This window comes from Moschus berezovskii, chromosome 13 (genome assembly GCF_049115385.1).
Source record: "Moschus berezovskii isolate FMDL1 chromosome 13, NW_MosBer_1.0, whole genome shotgun sequence".
NCBI classification, from domain to species: domain Eukaryota; kingdom Metazoa; phylum Chordata; class Mammalia; order Artiodactyla; family Moschidae; genus Moschus; species Moschus berezovskii.
In genome coordinates this window covers 76,003,433-76,025,909 of record NC_142472.1, presented here as the reverse complement: position 1 = coordinate 76,025,909, position 22,477 = coordinate 76,003,433, and the positions used below count along the sequence as shown (strand labels likewise).

Below are 22,477 nucleotides of genomic sequence, written 5' to 3'. Positions count from 1 at the left end.
ACTTAAGATATTTGCTGTTAAGTTCTCATTTAACAAAAAAACGAGCTAACCCCCAAAGTACTATATCCTTGTTACCACATCAAAGCTAAGGATAAAATTCTTTCTTAGTGAACTAACTAGTACTTAACACATAAAATCACATTACTTTCACATTTTAGATATCTGAGTGCTTATATTAATAAAGTTTCTCCTGCTCTCTTTTAAAGGAAGCAATTTTGAGACAAATAGAAAAATCATTATAATACTTTTATTAAAATCCAATTTTCTCTAAGTATCATTCATACCTGTTGTTCATCCTCCATGACGTTACTAGCAAATTCAAATACTAGGTCGTTCTGTTGGACCACAGCAGCCATAATAAAGCATTCCCCTTAGATCCACATGAGAAAAACTCCAAACAGGTTCAAGTACCAGGCAGCAGAGACCAGTGAACGATTAAACCTGTGAAGGTACTGTATACCCAGGTTTTCTTTAAGGAAGGTACTTCAAATTTTCTTGCTTCACTGAGATTTTACTTAAACTGAGGCAATTTTTCTGAAATTTTTCTTCTCTGGAACTTCTTGACCTGAAAAACACAAAGCTTGAATTAGTTATGAGAAAACAAGCATATTATTTAGAATATAACAGTCAATACAGATGAAAATGTCTCCAAAGTATTTTTTAATGTTTTTAAACAAAAGCAACATGACTAGTGAATTTTTTTTTAAACTAGATATATGTTTTCTTTTAAGATTTCATTCCTGCTAAGAAAATGTCACCTCTCATTACTGAAAATGAAGCCATCCTTCCTCCAACTCCCTATTAAACTACAAAGTACTATTAATTAAAAACAAAAAAATCCCACCCAGCCATAACTAGGCTCTTGTAATTGCAATAAAGGATATATAAATAACTTCTTTCTACTAACTTAGCAAACTACACACACAGGAATTGGTATTCCATGAGTAATTTCATAATATATATTTTTTGCCTAAATAGAAACATTCAGACAATATCCTTGTTAGGTCTGATATAAGCATTCAGACAATATCCTTGTTAGGCTTTAAATTTGGTCTAATACATTTAAGGTTTAACAAGTACTGTTTTAAGAGCATTTAAAAATAAGCAGAAATTAAAGCCCACTCTTTCTGTTCTTTAGAAAGGTCTCTGGTAAGTAGAATGCTTTACCATGCTTAAGTCTGTCTTCAGTGGCTTCTGTTTAATGCACTGAAACGTGCCCTTATCTCTAGCACAGGCTTGCAAGCAACAGGAAGGAAACAGCGCTTGACCACGTCATGGCAAATTAGAACATGCAAAGAACTGCACTTTACAATAGAAAAACAGAAGAGCAACTTAAGAGTGAAAACAATTTCACAGTGGAGGGAGAAAAGCTTTACAAAGTGCCTGCAAAGACGTCTGTCCATTTAATTCTTTTTAAGTTACTAACAAAAGTCAAAAGAAACGTTAATTTAAAAGTTGATCACAATTTTGTTACACACTGCATCATATGGTTATGGCCACAAATATGACATAAAGAGACAAAGATATACAAATAATCACACTAGGTAACATCTAGGTCTTTGAAACAGCATCCACAATTTTACAAGTTCAGGAATGAAGCTGATCTCATGAATCACTTTCCCTGAAAACCAGCCAGTGTGTGCTAGCTAAATCACACACTCATTTTCCTAATTTCAGTAGTCAGTTTCCTATATATTCCAGATTGTAGGGGTTATCATGGATGACTATGATTTCCCTAACAGGAAATTAAAAATTTAAAAAAAATTTTTTTTTAACGGCTAAGAATTCAATTCAGGTGATATTTCTACTCATTAACTTCTTACCCAGCGGTCTCCCATACTCACCTAGTCCACTTCTTTTAATAATGAGTTCAACTCTAACATTGGGAAAATATTTTCAGCACTACTATTCAGGCATTTTTTTTATTTTTTAATTGGAGGATAACTGCTCTACAATGCTGTGCCAGTTTCTGCTGCACAACATGAATCAGAGCTGTGTATACATATATCCCCCTCCCTCCTGAGTCAGGTAGCTTTTGAGCAATGCATCAAGTCTAGAGGCAGGAAAAGTGCTTTGCAGACAGATCTACAGAACGTACACAAAGGATTCTCCTCTCAAGTCTCATCCAATTCTTCTGCACTAGGCTTGTCTTCCCAGGTTGCGCCCGCAAACCACACTCGTTCTGGCCTCCCTTCTCAACTTTTGGGATCCCCTACACCTGGAATCCCTCTCCCACCTCTCAGCAGACATTTCTATGTTCTCCATCCTTCAAAATGCTCAACTCAAGGTACATTTCTTTCACAGCCTCCCAACCTCGGTGACTTGACCTACACGGGCCTTCAAAAATACAACACTTACTGCCCCTACCACAAAATTAGCACTAACTGTTTACTGTCTCACACTTGAAAATTATGTCCCCGTAATCAACTGAATACATGTTTCAGTATCTATTATTTGCAAAGCAATGTGCCAGGCACCATGATAATTAGAGAAAAACTTCTCTGGGTAAGTAACCACTGTTTTTAACATTTCTTCTGTAACTACCAAATCTATGTGTCCATAATAAAAGATAGATATTGATGACAGATAATTGTTTTCTGTCATCAATCTATCATATTTTTATAATCTATCATAGGTGTTTAAACTCTTTCTATTCTTTATAAACAATGACTATAATACTTTTGATAATGAGGAAACCAATATTCTAAACTTGATGAACCATAGTAAGAATAACCAGATAACCAGAATCAAGGGATGTTTCCTGATAAAAAAAGTTGTGTTTTTTTCTGTAAAAGGTTGGATTCCAAAAGACTAGTCCAAAATCCATTTATTCATAAATACAAAAGCGACACTGTTCCAACGACCAATGTGAACTCATCTCAGTGAAGTTTCACTTTCTTTTCCACTGCAATCACAAACTTTTTCTTACCAGCACTTCCACGGTGCTATTATTCTTTGAATTTTTTTTTTATTTCAAAGATAGGAACAAGCAATCAACATATTTACAAACTATAGTACATACTAGCAACCAACAGTAATCAACCAAAACTGAAGTGATCGCCCATGATCACTAAGGCTTTGTGAGGGTAGAAAGAGACACCGTTATCCTGGTGAGGGGCCGTTGTTCATTTCTATACTGTCGCTCACAGACTGAGGATGAGTGAGGAAAGCAAAGCCCTGCCTTCTTTTATTGGCTTTATTAGGCCTCTGACCTGCCGTCTTCTTTCACTCTGTCCCACCGCTCTTTCTTTTCTCTGAGTATGTATACAGCCTATGGCACCAAGGTTGTTCTCGGGAAGTCCTGATCCAGAGGTACTACCCATACATATTGCTGTGCTGTGCTCAGTCATGTCCAACTCTTTGTGACCCTACGGACTGGAGACCACCAAGCTCCTCTGTCCATGGGATTCTTCAGGCAAGAATACTGGAGTGGGCTGCCATTTCCTACTATAGGGGATCTCCCCAGCCCAGGGATTGAACCCGCCTCTCTTGTGTCTTCTGCACTGGCAGGCAGATTCTTTACTACTAGCGCCACCTTGTAAGTCTACACACCCATATCAGATGCACTTAAACAACCAACCTAGATAGCATATTAAAAAGCAGAGACATTACTTTGCCAACAAAGGTCCGTCTAGTCAAGGCTATGGTTTATCCAGTGGTCATATATGGATGTGAGAGTTGGACTGTGAAGAAAGCTGAGCCCCGAAGAATTGATGCTTTTGAACTGTGGTGCTGGAGAAGACTCTTGAGAGTCCCTTGGATTGCAAGGAGATCCAACCAGTCCATTCTAAAGGAGATCAGTCCTGGGTGTTCATTGGAAGGACTGATGCTAAAGCTGAAACTCCAATTCTTTGGCCACCTCATGCGAAGAGTTGACTCACTGGAAAAGACTCTGATGTTGGGAGGGATTGGGGGCGGGAGGAGAAGGGGACGACAGAGAATGAGATGGCTGGATGGCATCACCGACTCGATGGACATGAGTTTGAGTGAACTCCAGGAGTTGGTGATGGACAGGGAGGCCTGGCGTGCTGTGATTCATGGGGTTGCAAAGAGTTGGACACGACTGAGTGACTGAACTGAACTGAAACAACAGTCTCAGTGTATTAACATTTTTTCAGTAAGAGATGAGACGAGACACCTAGATCGATGATTCAGTTTTTCACGAGTGAACTGAGTCTCTGTGCCCAAGGTGTCACAATCTGAAAGCATAACAGAATTACAACTAGAAGCTTCATCTCCTAAATCAGGACTCTGTCCATGACTAAAGTGCACAGTGTCTAAATCTACTCAAATCCTTCATGCTGTAATAGCTTAGAACACAGTTTCTTTCTTTCTTTTTAATGTTTTTCTTTATTCTTAGTCATTTATTTAGGCTGACAGCAGCTTGTGGGATCTTAGCCTCCCGATCAGGAATGGAACCCATGTCCTGTGCAGTGGAAACTCTCAGTCCTAACCACTGAACCACCAGGGAATTTCCTAGGACACAAGTTTCTAAGTAAACACATGTGTTAAATTAGAAAAAACAAATCTCCATCTCTTGTTTAGCTCCTGATGCCTAAATCTACTCACTAGATTATCTACTGGATAAGTCCATGGCAGAGTCAATGTGTCTAAAACATTCAGAACTAAGCTTATCATTTTCATTCCTCAAATTTGCTCTAGTATGGAAAAAACATGGGTTCTTAGGATAAAGTAGGGGCCGTTTATCTACTTCAACAAAATTACAAGGTCTTCAGTAAATTTTAAACATGGTTGAATTTACTAACCATTAGTTATATGTATTACATTCAGGAACACTCTGCAGTATTAATAGTTACCAAGCACATTCCATAACTTTCAAAGTATCAGTTAGTCTTTATAAAATAATAAGTAAAAAGTGAAAACAATGCATTCAACACAAAGACAAAAACAGTTAACTTATCTGCACAGTTTTGAAAGGTCATCTAGTTAGGAATCCACCAAATAATGAAAACTCCCTGAGCTGGCTCTCATCTCTTTCAAGTTGGGAAAGACCATATTCTTAATCTTCAAGGAGTCACGCCAGAGAAATACCTCATCAATGAGGTTCCTCAGCTCTTATTGTCAAACTAAGCTTCATATTTAAGATGAAGCAGTAGCTCAAGCAAAACAGAAGAACACAGGCTCTGGCATCAGACCACTTGGGTTTGAATCTTCTGCACTGTGATTATGGACAAGTTACTTACTTAGCATCAGTACCTTCTTCCTGCAAAACAGCTATAGGCCACAGTTTCCTCATTCTGTAATATGATTATAACACCACGAAAATCTAGATTTTCTATGAAGATGAGATGTAAATATATGTGCAGAAATGCCTGGCATATAAATTTTACTTGATAAAGATTAGCTTCATTATAGTCTAAGTATAGTGCAAGAGATAATGTAACAAGTACTTAAGTCTCATATCCATACTCCCTGGGAGTCTCCATTAACAGTTATTTGCTAGACTGCAACAAACAACACCGTAGCCCCATATCAACAAAAGTATACTTCTATTCCAGTGCCTAAAAATTTGGCACCTATTTGATAATCCAGTTGCTTCAAGGTTGGGACCACACCCTGTCTGGCAAGATTCCCTTAAGACACAGTTCCATTATGCTCCTAATCCAAACAAAACAAATTTACTGATTGTAAACACAAAACCCCGAGCCACAATACTGGCTACTATAACTAACTCAAGCGGTTAATTTTTGTATAACTTATTATAAAAGATTTCAGGTATAATAAACATGATAGTCAACATCAGTTTTTATTATTTTTTGACATTTGCTTCCTTAATTCCTCAGTTCAGTTCAGTCACTCAGCTGTGTCCGACTCTGCGACCACATGAACTGCAGCACGCCAGGCCTCCCTGTCCATCACCAACTCCCAGAGTTTACCCAAACTCACGTCCATCGAGTCGGTGATGCCATCCAACCATCTCATCCTCTGTCATCCCCTTCTCCTCCTGTCCCCAATCCCTCCCAGCATCACGGTCTTTTCCAATGAATCAGCTCTTCACATCAGGTGGCCAAAGTATTGGAGTTTCAGCTTCAGCATCAGTCCTTCCAATGAACACCCAGGACTTTAGGATGGACTGGTTGGATCTCCCTGCAGTCCAAGGGACTCTCAAGAGTCTTCTCCAACACCACAGTTCAAAAGCATCAGTTCTTCGGTGATCAGCTTTCTTCACAGTCCAACTCTCACATCCATACATGACCACTGGAAAAACCATAGCCTTGACCAGACAGACCTCTGTTGGCAAAGTAAGGCCAACAGCTTTCAAATCCTAAAAGATGATTCTGTGAAAGTGCTGCACTCAATATGCCAGCAACTTTGGAAAACTCAGCAGGGGCCATAGGACTGGAAAAGGTCAGTTTTCATTCCAATCCCAAAGAAAGGAAATGCCAAAGAATGCTCAAACTACTGCACAGTTGTACTCATCTCACACACTAGTAAAGTCATGCTCAAAATTCTGCAAGACAGGCTTCATCAATACATGAACTGTGAACTTCCAGATGTTCAAGCTGGTTTTAGAAAAGGCAGAGGAACCGGAGATCAAATTGCCAACATCACCTGGATCATTGCAAAAGCAAGAGAGTTCCAGAAAAACATCTATTTTTGCTTCATTGACCATGCCAAAGCCTTTGACTGTGTGGATCACAATAAACTGTGGGAAATTCAGAAAGAGAGGGGAATACCAGACCACCTGACCTGCCTCTTGAGAAACCTATATGTAGGTCAGGAAGCAACAGTTAGAACTGGACATGGAACAACAGACTGGTTCCAAATAGGAAAAGGAGTATGTCAAGGCTGTAAATTGTCACCCTGCTTATCTAACTTATATGCAGAGTACATCATGAGAAACGCTGGGCTGGAAGAAGCACAAGCTGGAATCAAGATTGCCGGGAGAAATATCAATAACCTCAGATATGCAGATGACACCACCCTTATGACAGAAAGTGAAGAAGAACTAGAGAGCCTCTTGATGAAAGTGAAAAAGGAGAGTGAAAAGGTTGGCTTAAAGCTCAACATTCAGAAAACAAAGATCATGGCATCTGGTCCCAACACTTCATGGCAAATAGATGGGGAAACAGTGGAAACAGTGTCCTTAATCCCTAATTGAATGCAAATTTAAGCTTCCTTCAAAAGGACTTTAAACACAAGAGTCTATAAACCCATCAATTCATCAATTGAAAAAAAAAATTACCGCTACCTTTTGGAAGTTACTAGGCCACCAACTCATTACACTTAACATGAAAACTGATTAAGTGAACTAATTAAGCAAAAAAGCAAAAAGTTTTTAGATAAGACAGCTCTAACCCAATCACTGCAGATGCTGATTGCAGCCATGAAATTAAAAGACGCTTGCTCCTTGGAAGGAAAGTTATGACCAACCTAGATAGCATATTAAAAAGCAGAGACATTACTTTGCCAACCAAGGTCCCTCTAGTCAAGGCAATGGTTTTTCCCGTGGTCATGTATGGATGTGAGAGTTGGACTGTGAAGAAAGCTGATCGCCGAAGAATCGATGCTTTTGAACTGTGGTGTTGGAGAAGACTCTTGAGAGTCCCTTATACTGCAAGGAGATCCAACCAGTCTATTCTAAAGGAGTTCAATCCTGGGGGTTCATTGGAAGGACTGATGCTGAAGCTGAAACTGCAATACTTCGGCCACCTCTTGCGAAGAGTTGATTCACTGGAAAAGACTCTGATGCTGGGAAAGGTTGGGGGCGGGAGGAGAAGGGGACGACGGAGAATGAGATGGCTGGATGGCATCACCGACTCTGTGGACATGAGTTTGAGTGAACTCCGGGAGTTGGTGATGGACAGGGAGGCCTGGCGTGCTGTGATTCATGGGGTCGCGGAGAGTCGGGCACGACTGAGCGACTGAACTGAACTGAACCCAAAGAAGGTAAAATATACCAGCTTAGAGCAATGGGTGGTCGAATGACTACTTTTAATTTCAATGACTATCTCTAATAGCATTCAGACTGTGTGTGTGTTCAAAAGGCTGGGAAGTTCAAGTCCGCGGCTCCTTACTCTCGGTTCGGATACCCACACCATGTGCGCCGCTCAGCGCTCGGCGACCGCCCTGGCGGCGGCGGCCCCGCGCACGGTGTACACCTTCTCCGCGCGCCCTCTGGCCGGCGGGGAGCCCTTCCACCTGGCCTCCCTGCGGGGCAAGGTGCTGCTCATTGAGAACGTAGCATCGCTCTGAGGCACAACACCCAGATGAATGACCTGCCGCGGCGCCTCGGACCCCGGGGCCTGGTCGTGCTCGGCTTCCCGTGCAACCAGTTTGGGCATCAGGAAAACGCCAAGAACGAGGAGATCCTGAATTGCCTGAAGTACGTCCTACCAGGCGGCGGGTTCGAGCCCAACTTCATGCTCTTCGAAAAGTGCGAGGTGAATAGCGAGAAGGCGCATCCGCTCTTCACCTTCCTTCGGGAGTCTCTGTCCACGCCTAGTGACGACGCCACTGCTCTCATGACCGACCCTAAGTTCATCACATGGTCCCCGGTGTGCCGCAACGACGTCTCCTGGAACTTCGAGAAGTTCCTGGTGGGCCCAGATGGTGTGCCCGCGCGCAGGTACAGCCGCCGCTTTCTGACCATCGACATCAAGCCTGACATTGAAACCCTGCTGTCCCAGGGGGCCTCTGCCTAGGGTGCCCCTCCCACCCTTGCTGCTTGGCAGTCAGCGCTGCTCTCCGGGGATTTTGCCCATGAAGGTGTTCCCTCTAAACCTACGTGGAGGAATGCCTGATGTCCAGGAAAATCCCCTGAGGAGGCCGCTGGTCCTGTCCATCACAGCCTCCCCTTTCCCAGACCACAGCTCCTCATGAATAAAGTGCCAAATGTGAGCAAAAAAAAAAAAAGGCTGGGAATATTTAAAGAAGTGGAATTATGTAGTAACTCCAGATGACAAATACCTAAATGGGAAGTATTTTTATATGAAGTGGTAACCTAATAAACTGCCTTTTTCAACATATAGACATACTCATCATAATAGTTTAGAAAAACCATGAAACTAGAAGAAATATAATGAAAATTTTAAAAAAGAATGAGAAAAGTGAGAAAAGAGAAGCTATTTAAGTTAGAAATGAGAAGCAAGCAATAAGTCCATAAACTGTAGTGAATGGAATAATTCTTATGTAACAGATCATAGTTAGGCCTTTTCAATTTTTTCGAGTATGGTAAAATGCTTTCTATTAGCTCTCAGCAGAAATGAAAATAAGAAATCAGTGGTATCAAGATAAATTCTATACAATCTTTCACAGAATGGTCCACTCTCAATCTAAAAAGTATGGAATCACAGACTTTGAGGTGAAAAGAATGTATGGATTACCTAGGAAAATGTATTCACTGAACACTTAAAGAGAATTTGGTCCCAGAGCAGTCTGACTTGTCCAAGGTCACACACGGTTGATGGCAAAGAAAGCAACAATTCTCTGCTTTTCTCCAATTCCCAGCCCAATTCTCTACTCAGGCCCCTCTATCTGCATTAATAGAACTTCATTAGTATTTTTTCATTAGCAAAGTATCTGGACAAGTAATAAATCCATTACACAAATATCTGTATCAGTTCAGTTCAGTCGCTCCTTTGTGTCTGACTCTTTGCGATCTCATGAACCACAGCACGCCAGGCTTCCCTGTCCATCACCAACTCCCAGAGTTTACCAAAACTCATGCTATCCAACTATTTCATTCTCTGTCATCCCCGTCTCCTCCCGCCCCCAATCCTTCCCAGCATCAGAGTCTTTTCCAGTGAGTCAACTCGTTGCATGAGGTGGCCAAAGTATTGGAGTTTCAACTTTAGCATCAGTCCTTCCAATGAACACCCAGGATTGATCTCCTTTAGAATGGACTGGTTGGATCTCCTTGCAGTCCAAGGGGCTCTCAAGAGTCTTCTCCAACACCACAGTTCAAAAGCATCAATTCTTCGGCGCTCAGCTTTCTTCACAGTCCAACTCTCACATCCATAAATGACCACGGGAAAAACCATAGCCTTGACTAGACGGACCTTTGTTGACAAAGTAACGTCTCTGCTTTTTAATATGCTATCTGGGTTGGTCATAACTTTCCTTCCAAGGAGTAAGGGTCTTTTAATTTCATGGCTGCAGTCACCATCTGCAGTGATTTTGGAGCCCAGAAAAATAAAAGTCAGCCACTGTTTCTACTGTTTCCCCATCTATTTGCCATGAAGTGATAGGACCAGATCCAGATGCCATGATCTTTGTTTTCGGAATGTTGAGCTTCAAGCCAACCGTTTCACTCTCCTCTTTCAGTTTCATCAAGAGGCTCTCTAGTTCTTCACTTTCTGCCATAAGGGTGGTGTCATCTGCATATCTAAGGTTATTGATATTTCTCCCAGCAATCTTGATTCCAGCTTGTGCTTCTTCCAGCCCAGCGTTTCTCATGATGTACTCTGCATATAAGTTAGATAAGCAGGGTGACAATTTACAGCCTTGACATACTCCTTTTCCTATTTGGAACCAGTCTGTTGTTCCATGTCCAGTTCTAACTGTTGCTTCCAGACCTACATATAGGTTTCTCAAGAGGCAGGTCAGGTGGTCTGGTATTCCCATCTCTTTCTGAATTTCCCACAGTTTATTATGATCCACACAGTCAAAGGCTTTGGCATAGACAATAAAGCAGAAACAGATCTGTACAGTATCTGTAGAAAAATATCTGTATAGTATAGTACAGTTTCTATACTATTCTGCATAACTTTTTTGATACCTGGAAAATCATTGTCAATAATATTTTTACATCGAATAACTGAAGCAGAGGAGTTTCCAGATCTAGTATTGTTTTAAATCTTACAATTGTACTTTAGTTGTTCCTTCCCAAGTTCTATCATATCCTACTATCTTGTTTTATCTTCACTCAGCCTAAAGTAAAAAAGGAAACATTATTAAGCCTTTTTATAAAGCTACCACAATTTAGGTCATTAAAATACTTTAAACTTTAATTGACATTTTTCTTGCTAGTTCTTTGAATACAGTACTGCTATCACAGTTCAAACACCGTAGATAAGCAAAAATTACTAAAACTTACCAAAATGTAGTTACAGTTAAGTAACCAGACTTCACACTTCCCCAAGCAAGGGTAGTCTCCTAAGTTCCTACTGAATGAGGAAACAAACAAACAAAGACACCAACTGTGAAATAAACCTCACGGCACAGTCCTCTCTAACCCAAGGACCCAGATTCAAATCCCGGGTCAGAAAGATGCTCTGGAGAGGAGAATGGTTACCACTCCAGTGTTCCTGCCTGGAGAATTCCATGGACAGAGGAGCCTGGTGGGCTATAAAGTCCATGCAGGCACAAAGAGTCAGACACGACTGAGCAACATAAACAAGACACTGGAGGAAAAATACAAGTGAGTGTCACAAGGGGAGCAGATCACTCCCTACCACATTCACGGTTCTCTGAATTCAAAGAGAAAATGTTCCTGTACACCAACCTTTAAATTTAAATTACTTCAAATATTCACGAATTTAAGAAAACAGAGAAAAAGTTAAAAGGGCTACAGTACATGGGGTCGCAGAGTCGGATAAGATTTAGCGACTAAACAATAATCTTTTAAGGAGCTCCCCAGCTTTAGTCTTCTTTCATTGAAACTGAGGGGAGGCAGGGGAAGTGAAGTACCTAGATCTTTTTCCAGAATATAGTTTTATTTCCATGTGAACGAAACCCAAATTAATGTTTTCTGTATCCTGATGACATCTGCAAAACTGAAGCACGCCTTAGAAACCTGAATAAGCTCACCTTAGCTTCAACCACGTTAAATGAAAAAAAAAAAAAAAAGAAAAACCCAAAACCCACAAAGTCAATATGATCAAGGAAACAGGCTGACTTCTCTGTGCTTGGCCTTTTCACCGACACCCCAGGACAGCTCCGGGACTTGGAGGGCAGGCTGCAATTCCTCATCACCCAGACCTGAAAGGCCGGTTCTTTCACATTGTTCTCCACTTCGCACCATTGGCCACGCGGGCCTGCCTGGTGTCAGATTACACTCAGGCAACAATCACAGTACCTTGCAAAACCAGATCACATACCTAGGCCTGTTCATACCTGTGGTCTCAAGATTAACCCTTTTTCTGAGCCTGTTCTGAAAATAAGAGAATTAAAACCGAAGCGAAAAAAATAAAACCAAAGAGAAATACTCAACAGTAATCAGGTATTGTTTTAATCCTGGGTCATGAAAAAGGTTTTACTTTCTCCAAATGACTGAAAGTGATCATTGTCAAAATGTCATTAATTGGCGCTTTTATTATGCAAATAAACTGACTGAAAGAGTTTTCTTTCCTCCAAGCAAGCTAAATCTGAACTCTGACGAAAACACACCTGCTTGGGAACACAAATATGCTGAAATGTGCTTATCAGCAAGACCTGTTTGGGCAGTTAACAATCTTCTTCCTATAACAAACAAGAAACAACTTGCAAGAAAGCTGTTTCATTTCTGTGGTTGTTTATTCTCCTGTTTAACGTTTTCATCTTCTTAAAACAGACACACTCTAGAGCAGCGGGTCCCCCATTCCAGAAGACAGCACTTTCCCATCCAGAACACTGCTTCATTCTGGCCCACAGTGAAGGGGAAAAGGCCAGGGATACTGCTGAAAGGCCCACAGGTGATCTTGCTAAGGACATGCCTCCCCCTACCTCCAACTCCTGCAATGCGCAATATTCTTCTAGAAGAGATTGTTACTCTGTCCTAAGAACTTTTCACTCTTAGGAAGAGATACACCATCAGCTGAAAACAAAATTGAAGGTCACATAGAAAGCTTAATGGCCACAGACTGCATTATTAGGTGACAGCTGCTCCATGTGTTCAACTGAGGGGTCCTTACTGCCTTTAGTTCCCCTTGCGGCTCTTCACCCTGCAATAGGAATAATTCACCAAAAATGAAAACAGAACCAATCGACTTCTCTACTTAAAAGTAATCAACAAAACACTGTAAATCAACTATACTTCAATTTAAAAAAAAACTAGTCAGAGGCTTCCACTGTCAAGTCCTTTAACAGGGCTGAAGTGGCTCCTGATGATGCCCCAAAAGGTATGAGAAAACTGTAGCCATCAGATGAGTAAAGTAGGATATCTGAACACCTGTGCAGAAGAGTGACTGGGAGTCGTTCCCGGAACAAGTTTAAAAGGACACCCAGGTCACAGTACTACGACTCTTCATTCCCATCTCAGAAACAAGGACACCGGCATCGCTGCATTTCACAGTCCCTCTTGGCCCGCTGCCCCACCCTTGAAGGAAAGAGCCAGAGTCTGTCCTGCTCCAGTTCCCCCAGTGCCCTGTACGTACCACCCTGTCCCAGGCTTGCTGGCTCAGTTCAGAGCTTTCCACATCTTCTTGAGTGATCATAGCCTTTTATACCTGTGGCATTTTAGGGGCCAAGTCACTAGGGACCTGAGTTAAGGACATAAACTCCAGAGAAGCAAAGCATGTTTACCTTTTCCCAAGTCAACCAACAAGTCTAATGGACTCATCCTCATGCACAAAACCTCCTGCTCACTACGCGTGAGAAGATCTCCAATTTCATAGCATACCCCTTTTCTTCTTTAAACAATAAAAATCTATTTTCAATAAGTTTGGCTATAATCAAACGATGGTGCTCCATGTCAGGATCGTTAAAATGGGATTCTTTCTACAATCATCCTCATAATGACCTGGCTCGTGCCTAAGATGGTAAACTCAAGGACACCAAAAAAACTAGAAGCAGCAGAACCACAAGCTGAGAAATGAGGCAGTGGAAGGGCATGGGTTGGGTATGAATTACATATGTGACTTTATATTTTCCTACTGCACAGATCTCAGATTGAAGCAAACTTTAAATACTATTCACAGGTTATATAAAGGTTTGTGACACAGGGAATTCTCTGGCAGTCCAGTGGTTAGGACTCCATGCTTTTCACTGCTGAGGGCATGGGTTTGATCCCTGGTCGGGGAACTAGGATCCCACAACCATGCAGTGCAGGAAAAAAAAAAAATTATAATACAGAACGTTCAATTTTTAGACCTTCTTACAACATCCATTTTCACAAGAAACCATGCTCTACTGATCAACTTGGTGGTTAAAAAAAAAAAAAAAAAAAAACTGATGATACTTAGTGAACTTCCCCTAAACTCAGCACTGTGGGAAAGACAAAGAGAGAATGCATGGGCTGCTTTATATGGAGCTTACAGTCTAGTTCAGGAAACAAGACCAGGAGAGAAAATAACTGAACACTGACATTCAGTATTTAATTAAACGTTAGTAAAGCTGGTCAATACTGCAGCATTTCAGAAGAAAGGATGGTCAAATGGGTTAAGGAAACACTTTAGACAGTGAAGGACCTAAACTCAACCTTCAAGTGAGGCAGGATGTGGAGAGACTGTATGGAAAGGGAAAGATAGCCAAGTACAGTGTGTGTACACATGTTTCCTTAGGCAGGCAGACATGTGTACACGCATGCACATGTGCATAGACGCGCATCTGTGTGAAGGCTGAGACACAAAGGAATAAAGAGAATTAAAACCAACCAAAGTGGGCATCCCTGGTGACCCAGTGGTGGAGAATCCACCGACCAATGAAGGAAACACAGGTTGGATCCTTGATCTGGGAGGATCCCCCATGCCGTGCTGAGGAGCAGCTGAGCCACACGCCACCCCTGCAGAGCCGTCCTCCAGCGCCCAGGAGTCACAGCCACAGAGCCCAACCACTACAGCTCTGGAGCCTCACACCCAAGAGCGCATGCTCCAAGAGGGGCCACCACACCGCAGCTGGAGAGTGGCCCCCGCTCGCGGCAACCAGAGAAGAAAAAGCCCCAGCAGCAGCCGAGACTCAGCACACCCAACGCAAAAATGAGTGAATGAGTGAATAAACAAAAACCAATGACAGAGTACGTTTGGAGACAGTTAACAGACGGACCAGAGCTAAAAGTCGACAACAGCAAACAGTAGAAAATGTGAACCAAAGCAAAACCAAATTACGCAGAGTCTTAAAAGCCAGGCAGTGGAGTGCAGGCTTGATTTGGAAAGAAGTGGAAAGTTCCTGGAGGTTTTCAAATCCGGTTGCAGCAACACTGTGTGGTCCCAAAGATTACGAAGCCCAAAGCAAGGGGGTCGGGTAACTATCATCTAAAAAGGAGGAGGACAGTTTAAACAAACATCCCATAGCTTGACTGCTACACTGATATGAATAACTTCTAGCCACTGATGTGTATACTATCCTCCTTAAATTCTTTATTAATTACGTGTAATAGAGATTCTCCACAATGGTTTATAAATCACCCGGGGTATAGGAAAATTGTTTAAAACAAGCAAAAATTACTTCACTAGTTTATATCAAGTTTTTATTCTTTGCCTAAGGATTGAAAGAAGGCAGAAATAGAAAAATAAGACTTTTAAAAAGATATGACTCATTACCATACAACCTTTCTTACAAGTTAATCAACTGAACCTCAAAACTGTCCTATACCCATGTGGACACCACAGAAACTTTGAAATATATGAGCTCGCTGCATCTATGGATGACTGCATATTACTGTTTCTAGTATTAAATACCTTGAAAAGATGATGTACATTCAGTTATTCAATGAGGAAGGATATGACATCCATGACTGATGAAAGTTTCTTAGTCATTTAATAGATACTTCTAGCACCAACTTTCAATGAATCTTTACTTTCTTCCAGGGCAATGTTTAGAAGAAAGAAGTTCCTGTAAAAATGTCTATTTGCATTAAACTTGGCTCTTTATTAGATGTATTTTCTGCTTTGTGGCTTTGCTTGACTCTTCAGAAGTTCAAGAATTCAAAGTTGCTTTAGTAGATGCAGTGGGCACTTACTAGATTTTAAAAAATACTTTAGCATGAAGATACACTTAGAAATTTTACAACAGCACAATGAGGTCTATTTATATTATAATTTGTTGGTAATATCTAGTGCCTAATAAATGTCTTACAATTTATAAAACAAGACATATCATACCACGCGTGCTAAGTAGCTTCAGTCAAGTCCGACTCTTTGCAACACTATGCAACGTAGCCTTCCAAGCTCCTCTGCCATGGGCTTCTCCACGTAAGAATACTCGAGTGGGTTGCCATGCCCTCCCACAGGGTATCTTTCCTACCCAGGGATCAAACCCACATCTCTTACATTTCCTGCATTGGCAGGCAGGTTCTTTATCACTAGTGCCACCTGGGAAGCCGGACATATACATACTACTTAATTCTTAAACATCTCTACAACCACTGACGTTGCTGCATAGACAAAAAACCATGATACTTATCCTCAAGGAATTAAGAAGGAGATGATAATAACACATTAGAAAATAAATAATAAGAAAATAATAGCTACGAGTGCCAGGCTTCATATTAAAGTACTTTGCTGTATCTGACATTTAATCGTCATGTCAGTAACAGCCATGGCTTGAGAGACCAACCCAACAAGGGCAAGGACTCTGTCGTGGTCACCACCAAACCCCCACAGCTTACCCAGATGGTCATGAACACTATTTGTCAAAGAAACACTCAAGATGCTCAGAGACAGTCTGAGTACATGTCTGACCTCAGCCACGCTCATTCATTCACCCACCCATTCAACAAATATCCCCTGAGCACCTACAGCATGTCAGACTCTGTTCTAGGTGGCAGGAATACAGAAAAAAAAAAAACAGACCATTTCTGCCTTCATAGGGTTTCTAATCTAGTGATCCTGATGATCCCCTCAAAAATTCTGCTTTAAAAATGTGGAACTGTCAGGCAATATGGTTGTCTTACAACCCATAAACAGAAGTCCTGCCAGTCTCCTTCACATCCAATTCCCAGCTACCTCCAAACCCCTGAAAACTGGACACAGAAAATGTGACCTCTCTACGTGGACAGGAAGAGTTGTGGGATAATTTCTTACCTTTCAGACGTCCATAGGTACATAAGGAGAGGGGAAGGGAAAATTTGAGGTGAAAATGCTGCTGCTAAGTCACTTCAGTCGTGTCCGACTCTGTGTGACCCCATAGACAGAAGCCCACCAGGCTCCCGCATCCCTGAGGTGAAAATAGATACAGCTAAATCCAACGGCCAGCTTCTTACAGGCAAACCTCAAGGCCACTATTTCACTTTAACTTTTAATTTGACTTTTGAGTTAATTGAAATTTAACAACAACTAAAAGGCACTCCAGTGTTCTTGCTTGGAGAATCCCCATGGACAGAGGAGCCTGGTAAGCTGTAGTCCATGGGGTCGCAGAGAGTCGGACACGACTGAGCGACTAACAAAAGGTTTATTGGGGAGTTTTTTTTTTTAAGCATTCCCTTCACAAATATAAACACTTCAAGGAAAAGAGTAAACTTTCCCTGTATTGTCTTCTCCTATATACTCAGCAGCCTTCAGAAGTCATATTAGTACTATCCACATTCTTTTATTTATTTCACAAGGACTCGCTAGGGACCTACCTGCTAGACACTGGTGGGTAAGGGTGGACAGGAAAGAAACAAGTAGCTAAGACATTATGGGCAATCAGTCTATCAGCAAAGACCAAAGATGCAGCAGAATTAGATAGAAAACTTATTTTCCCATGTTATTCAGGAATTATTTGCTGGGGGGATATCCCACACAGAAGGAGCTAAGGTAAACCTAAAAGCTTAAATCTGAATAAAGATGAAAACTGAATAAAGATGAAATGGGAATTTAATGAAAACAAGCTTTTTCCTAAAAGCACGCAGGATCTGGCATCAGAAGACCTGTGTTCAAATCCTAGTACTGCCATTAAATAACTTTATTTCCTTGGGTAAGTCAACCTCTGTGACCTTTCTTTCATCATCTTAAAAGTTGTACCTACTAAGATTTTACTTTGTAAACCATCAAGTGCTCTAAAAGTTTTAAAGAATATCGATACGCTAAAATACAAAAAAAAAAAAAAGAATGCGTATCAAAATTTGAGACCAACATATTAGCTTATCAATTCATACTGAAGGCCAGTTTTTTATGACCTACAAAAATTTCACAAAAAGTAAACACATTTTCATATTTTCTCTATCTAACTGTGATCCACACAATCCATATAATACAAAACAAACCTGTGACATGCCTAGAACTGACAAGTGACAAAAGTTTAATGAAACAAGCTTTATACTTAACATGTCCCCCTAATGGGAAATTAGAGCAGCAGCTGTACATCTGTGTCTCTGCTCCTCTCGTCGTGGTTTAACTGACAGGAAGCAGAAAGCAAGATACGGCATACAAACAGCAAGCACTTCCTGCCTTCCCTGCTACATCTTTATGTCTTGTTCTATAAACAGTCCAATAGTCTACGTGAAAATGTATCAAAGCCTGGTGCCAGAAGCATACAGACATAATTGGTGAAGAGTGTTTATGAAAACAGAACAAATAAAAAGGTATTCTGAGGTGGGGATCTAAGTTCACTTCACACATGAAGACTCATTATTCATAGTTTTCTCAAGAAGTGTTTTTAGGAGTAAACACCTTACAAATTAAGACTTGAAAATCAGAATGACTGACTACAAAATGAAACGTCTGAACAACAGAACAGCCCTCAAACTATTTCACCCAACCGGTTAGATGAGTAACATTTGACCACCTAGACAGAAGACCTTCCCGCTCAGCTTTCACCTCTCATAGACGATAACCACCACTTAAAACGAAAACAAAAATCCTTCCAACAGTCAACTCAAAACAGCAGTATGGATACCTTGCCTCTTTGATCTCTGGCCATTTTTACCATGGTTTCTTGTAAGCACTTTTTCCAGATTACCATTTGTGTTCCCCTGCCAACCAAACTATCTCTACCCCCTTGCTCTCTTCTTGGCTCACATCATTTATTCACATATGTTCAACCATCTACTGTTAACAAACCAAACAGAACTCTATTCCTAATAGGTAAAGTCTTGCTGTTTTAAGTAGGTCATTTTAAGCAAGTTTCCAATTAATTACAACCAAAACAGAGATGGTCACTTCTCATCAGGCCTAGCTGCCTCCCCAGTGAATAATTCCTAAGAGTCACTGCAATTCATCACTCACATGCCTCATATTCCATAAAAACCTACAATACAGTCATCTTTTCCATCCAGAATGGTCAATTCTCACCTAATCTATAAGCTACTGCAACCATAATTTCACCAGGCAATAGTGTTATTTATCTCTAGGTCCGTGTCCCCAATGACTCAATATTTTACTGCAAGTAAGCTCATCTTGTGTTTTTTTCTTTAAGAGAATTTAATATACACATAATAATCAACTTTAAGCATGGCAGCACGCTCCTAAAGTAAGTAACATTTCTTAAATGAGTATCTTGGATAACAACTGCGTTTTTATTCAGTATTTTTCAATGAAAATAGCTAATTTATACTTTTCAACAGTTTAAGAGTTACCAGTGCCTTCCCAGCACATCTTTAGTATATTTCTGTTCTTACTTGTAAGTGTATTACCCTCAACTGTCCCCAGTATCTAGGAAATACATGCTCCCTGAACCTTAAGGGAAGTGTCCGTTTCCTTACACATTAGCTCCCTTCCCACAGCCTGTGGCTCTGTTGCTTTGTCAATCCACCCTGTGTGAGGGTGCTCAGTCACATCCAACTTTTTGCCATCCCATGAACTGTAGCCATGCAGGCTCCTCTGTCCACAGGATTTCCAAGGCAACAATACTGGAGGGGTTGCCGTTTCCTATTCCAGGGGATCTTCCCGACTAAAGAGATCAAACCTGAGTTTCCTGCATCCCCTGCATTGGCAGGAAGATTCTTTACCATTGTGCCACCTGGGACACCCTCAAACTACTCTAAATGGTGAGAAAAGTCTCAGGACATCTGCAGAGAACCTAGAGTGTACCACCTTCTTGACAATCATTTGCTAACAAAGGCAGGCAACTGTTCTATTCTACCAAGTGCAGATGAACAGTACATCTTCCTTTCAGTTTATTTCTAAGACTAACAGGTTATAAATTATCCCATAACAACCACATATCTGTCTCTGGTCCATAGACAAAAGGATCAAATATAATACCCAGTTTTAACAGTTTATACCATAAAGTATTTTGAATAAACAAATAACTTACACAAATCTTCTGTTTCTAAATACAAATTGTCTTAACTGTCTCTGAAACTAAAACACATATAACTTTAATTCTGATTAATTCTAATTTAAATCTAAAATCTTCACATTCTTCTTCTTCACGCTTTAATATATATGTGCGTTTTGTGTGGTATATGTTAAACCTTACATAAATAGTATAATACTGTATATCTTCTTCCAGCATACTTTAGCAAGCTTCTTTAAGACATAAAATTCTGAATAAACACAAAGGTTGCTTGGAAAGGAATTTTAAACATGTGCAAGGACTTAGTGCTTAGAAAAATATTATTAGCAAAGAAAGATAAGTCATGATTTTTGGCTTCCACTACAACAAAGAGAAATATCTTAGACACACAAAGCAGCCCATCTTCAGTGATGCTGCTCACAACATGTTCCGACCTTCTGCAGAGCAAAGGCAGCGCACCCCAGAATGCCATGTGTAGAGATCTTAACAAGAAGTTCGGGGGTCTAAGCCCAGCAGTCCCTTTCTAGCTTGCGTGAAAGGTGCAGTCTACACACCGCTACACACTGCATTGGTTCCATCGGTATGGCTATCTTCTACACTGCAGTAAGAAAATCTCTGGCTGCTGTATTCCCCAGCATCAAGAATACTACAGGCAATAAACAATTGTTGAGTGAATGGGTAAATTATATAGGAGGAAAAGTAAAAAAAAAAAATCCAGGAGACCCCTGAATTGCATGACTTATGAGAACCCTTCCAGTTACATAAATCCTATGACTTCTTCCATTTGTTTCTCTGTGTTCCTGCTACTACAATAGAGACAGCCAGGGCAATCTGCTATTCTGAGAACTTAATGAAAACTTTGATTTCTTTCTTCCCCCGCTATGGACACATATGCAAAGTTGTGTTTACCCAGGGCCTGCATTTCTTTGATAATAAACCACTGTGTTTTCATTCCCAATTAAAAAAAGAGAGAGCTTGTGCCAGGGGATGACTATGAAAGAAAGGTCTACGTTTCACTTTTTATAGCAAATCCCACATTCACATTATTGAATTTTGGAAATCTTACATAAAGATTCCATATCAAGTTAATAACTAAAGATGCAAGAATTACTATCATTATAAGTAAGAATTTTAAGGAAACAAGATGAAACATATCAGGAAGGAAGACGAAACACTAATTATGGCAATAAATCTGGTTAGACGCAAAAGTCTAAGTCAAGGTATTTGCCAGTTAAAAGTTTATTAGTGTATTGGTTATACCCCAATACAACATAAAAAGTTTCAAGTTTGGGGGGAAAAAAAGTTTATCAATATCAATTAACACTATATCAATTATGTTTTAAGAATCTTTGTTCTAAAATGCATTTTTGAAAAATATTTGAAAGTGATGATTCTAAAGGCTAAATTATTTCTAACAAACTATTATCTCCAACTGGTTAATGGATGTCAACTGGAAATTATCATTTACTCATCAGAAGTATGCCTAGAGCCATCTGGTTACTTACAGGGGACAGATAAACAGTCTTATGTATAACTTAATTCTGAATCTAGCTCTTCTCCTTCACTGAAATGATGATTTTTTTAAACTGATGTAGAGTTTACTCACCACTTCTTTTTAAAAAATCAACTTCTGGTCCTCATCAAATTAAACATTATTTCTCAGTTATATATAAATGTGGGGGGGAAAAAATCTACCCCTTACATAGCACAATTTACTATGAAGTAGTTCAACCAAAGAAAGAATGCAATGACATGCCCATCACCCAGCTTTATATTAACATTTTTCCATAATTTGTTTCAGAGTCTTAAGAATAAAAAAGTCAAATATAAATATGCATATATCCCTCTCCAATCTCTTCTGACCATTCTAAAATTGCTGTTGCCCAACTGCCTATACTTTATAACTTTACTTCATATGTATCAATGATAGTACTGTTTTTATGTACGTAATAGGGATTTTAATGTATCTATCAAAAAATTTTTACTCAAAACCGTTTGAAATAAACTCTAGTTAATAAATGGGAGGCATGCTAAACTGCTGAGTGTTTAGTGGTCAAATGTATAAATGTCCACAACTTATTCTAAAGACACCACCTGCCCACTTGTTTAGAGTCCTAGCTTCCCTGGTGGCTCAGCAATAAAGAATCTACCTACAATGCAGGAAATACAGGAGACTCAGGTTTAATCCCTGGGTCAGGAAGATCCCCTGGAGAAGGGAATGGCAACCCACTCCAGTATTCTTGCCTTGAAAATCCCATGGACAGAGCAGCCTGGCAGGCTACAGTCCACTGGGTCACAAAGAGTTGGACACGACTGAAGCAACTGAGCATACACTGGAAGGTTTGAGCCCCAAGAGCAAACCACCATGGCAAGAGGCTGAATGGGTAAGAAGGCATCAATAGCATCTCTTCCTAGGAAAGATAATGAAAAACTCTAGATT

General features: G+C 40.4%; 1 protein-coding gene and 1 pseudogene across 3 annotated transcripts in view; one reads left to right on the top strand and one right to left on the bottom strand.

Annotated features, from left to right (window-relative positions):
* ELF1 (E74 like ETS transcription factor 1) overlaps positions 1–22,477 on the bottom strand; it is a 117,802-nt gene that overhangs the window by 56,128 nt on the left and 39,197 nt on the right. For 2 of the 3 annotated variants that reach the window (XM_088842789.1, XM_055426016.2), the window contains exon 2: positions 285–565. In XM_088842789.1, the coding sequence (XP_088698915.1) occupies positions 285–356 (72 nt within the window). In that variant the 5' untranslated portion in view covers positions 357–565. Of the gene's footprint in view, positions 1–284; positions 566–1,167; positions 1,527–22,477 lie in introns of those variants that run through there. The other variant, XM_055426017.2, reaches the window with a different exon arrangement.
* On the top strand, positions 8,062–8,877 carry LOC129556219 (glutathione peroxidase 1 pseudogene; annotated as a pseudogene).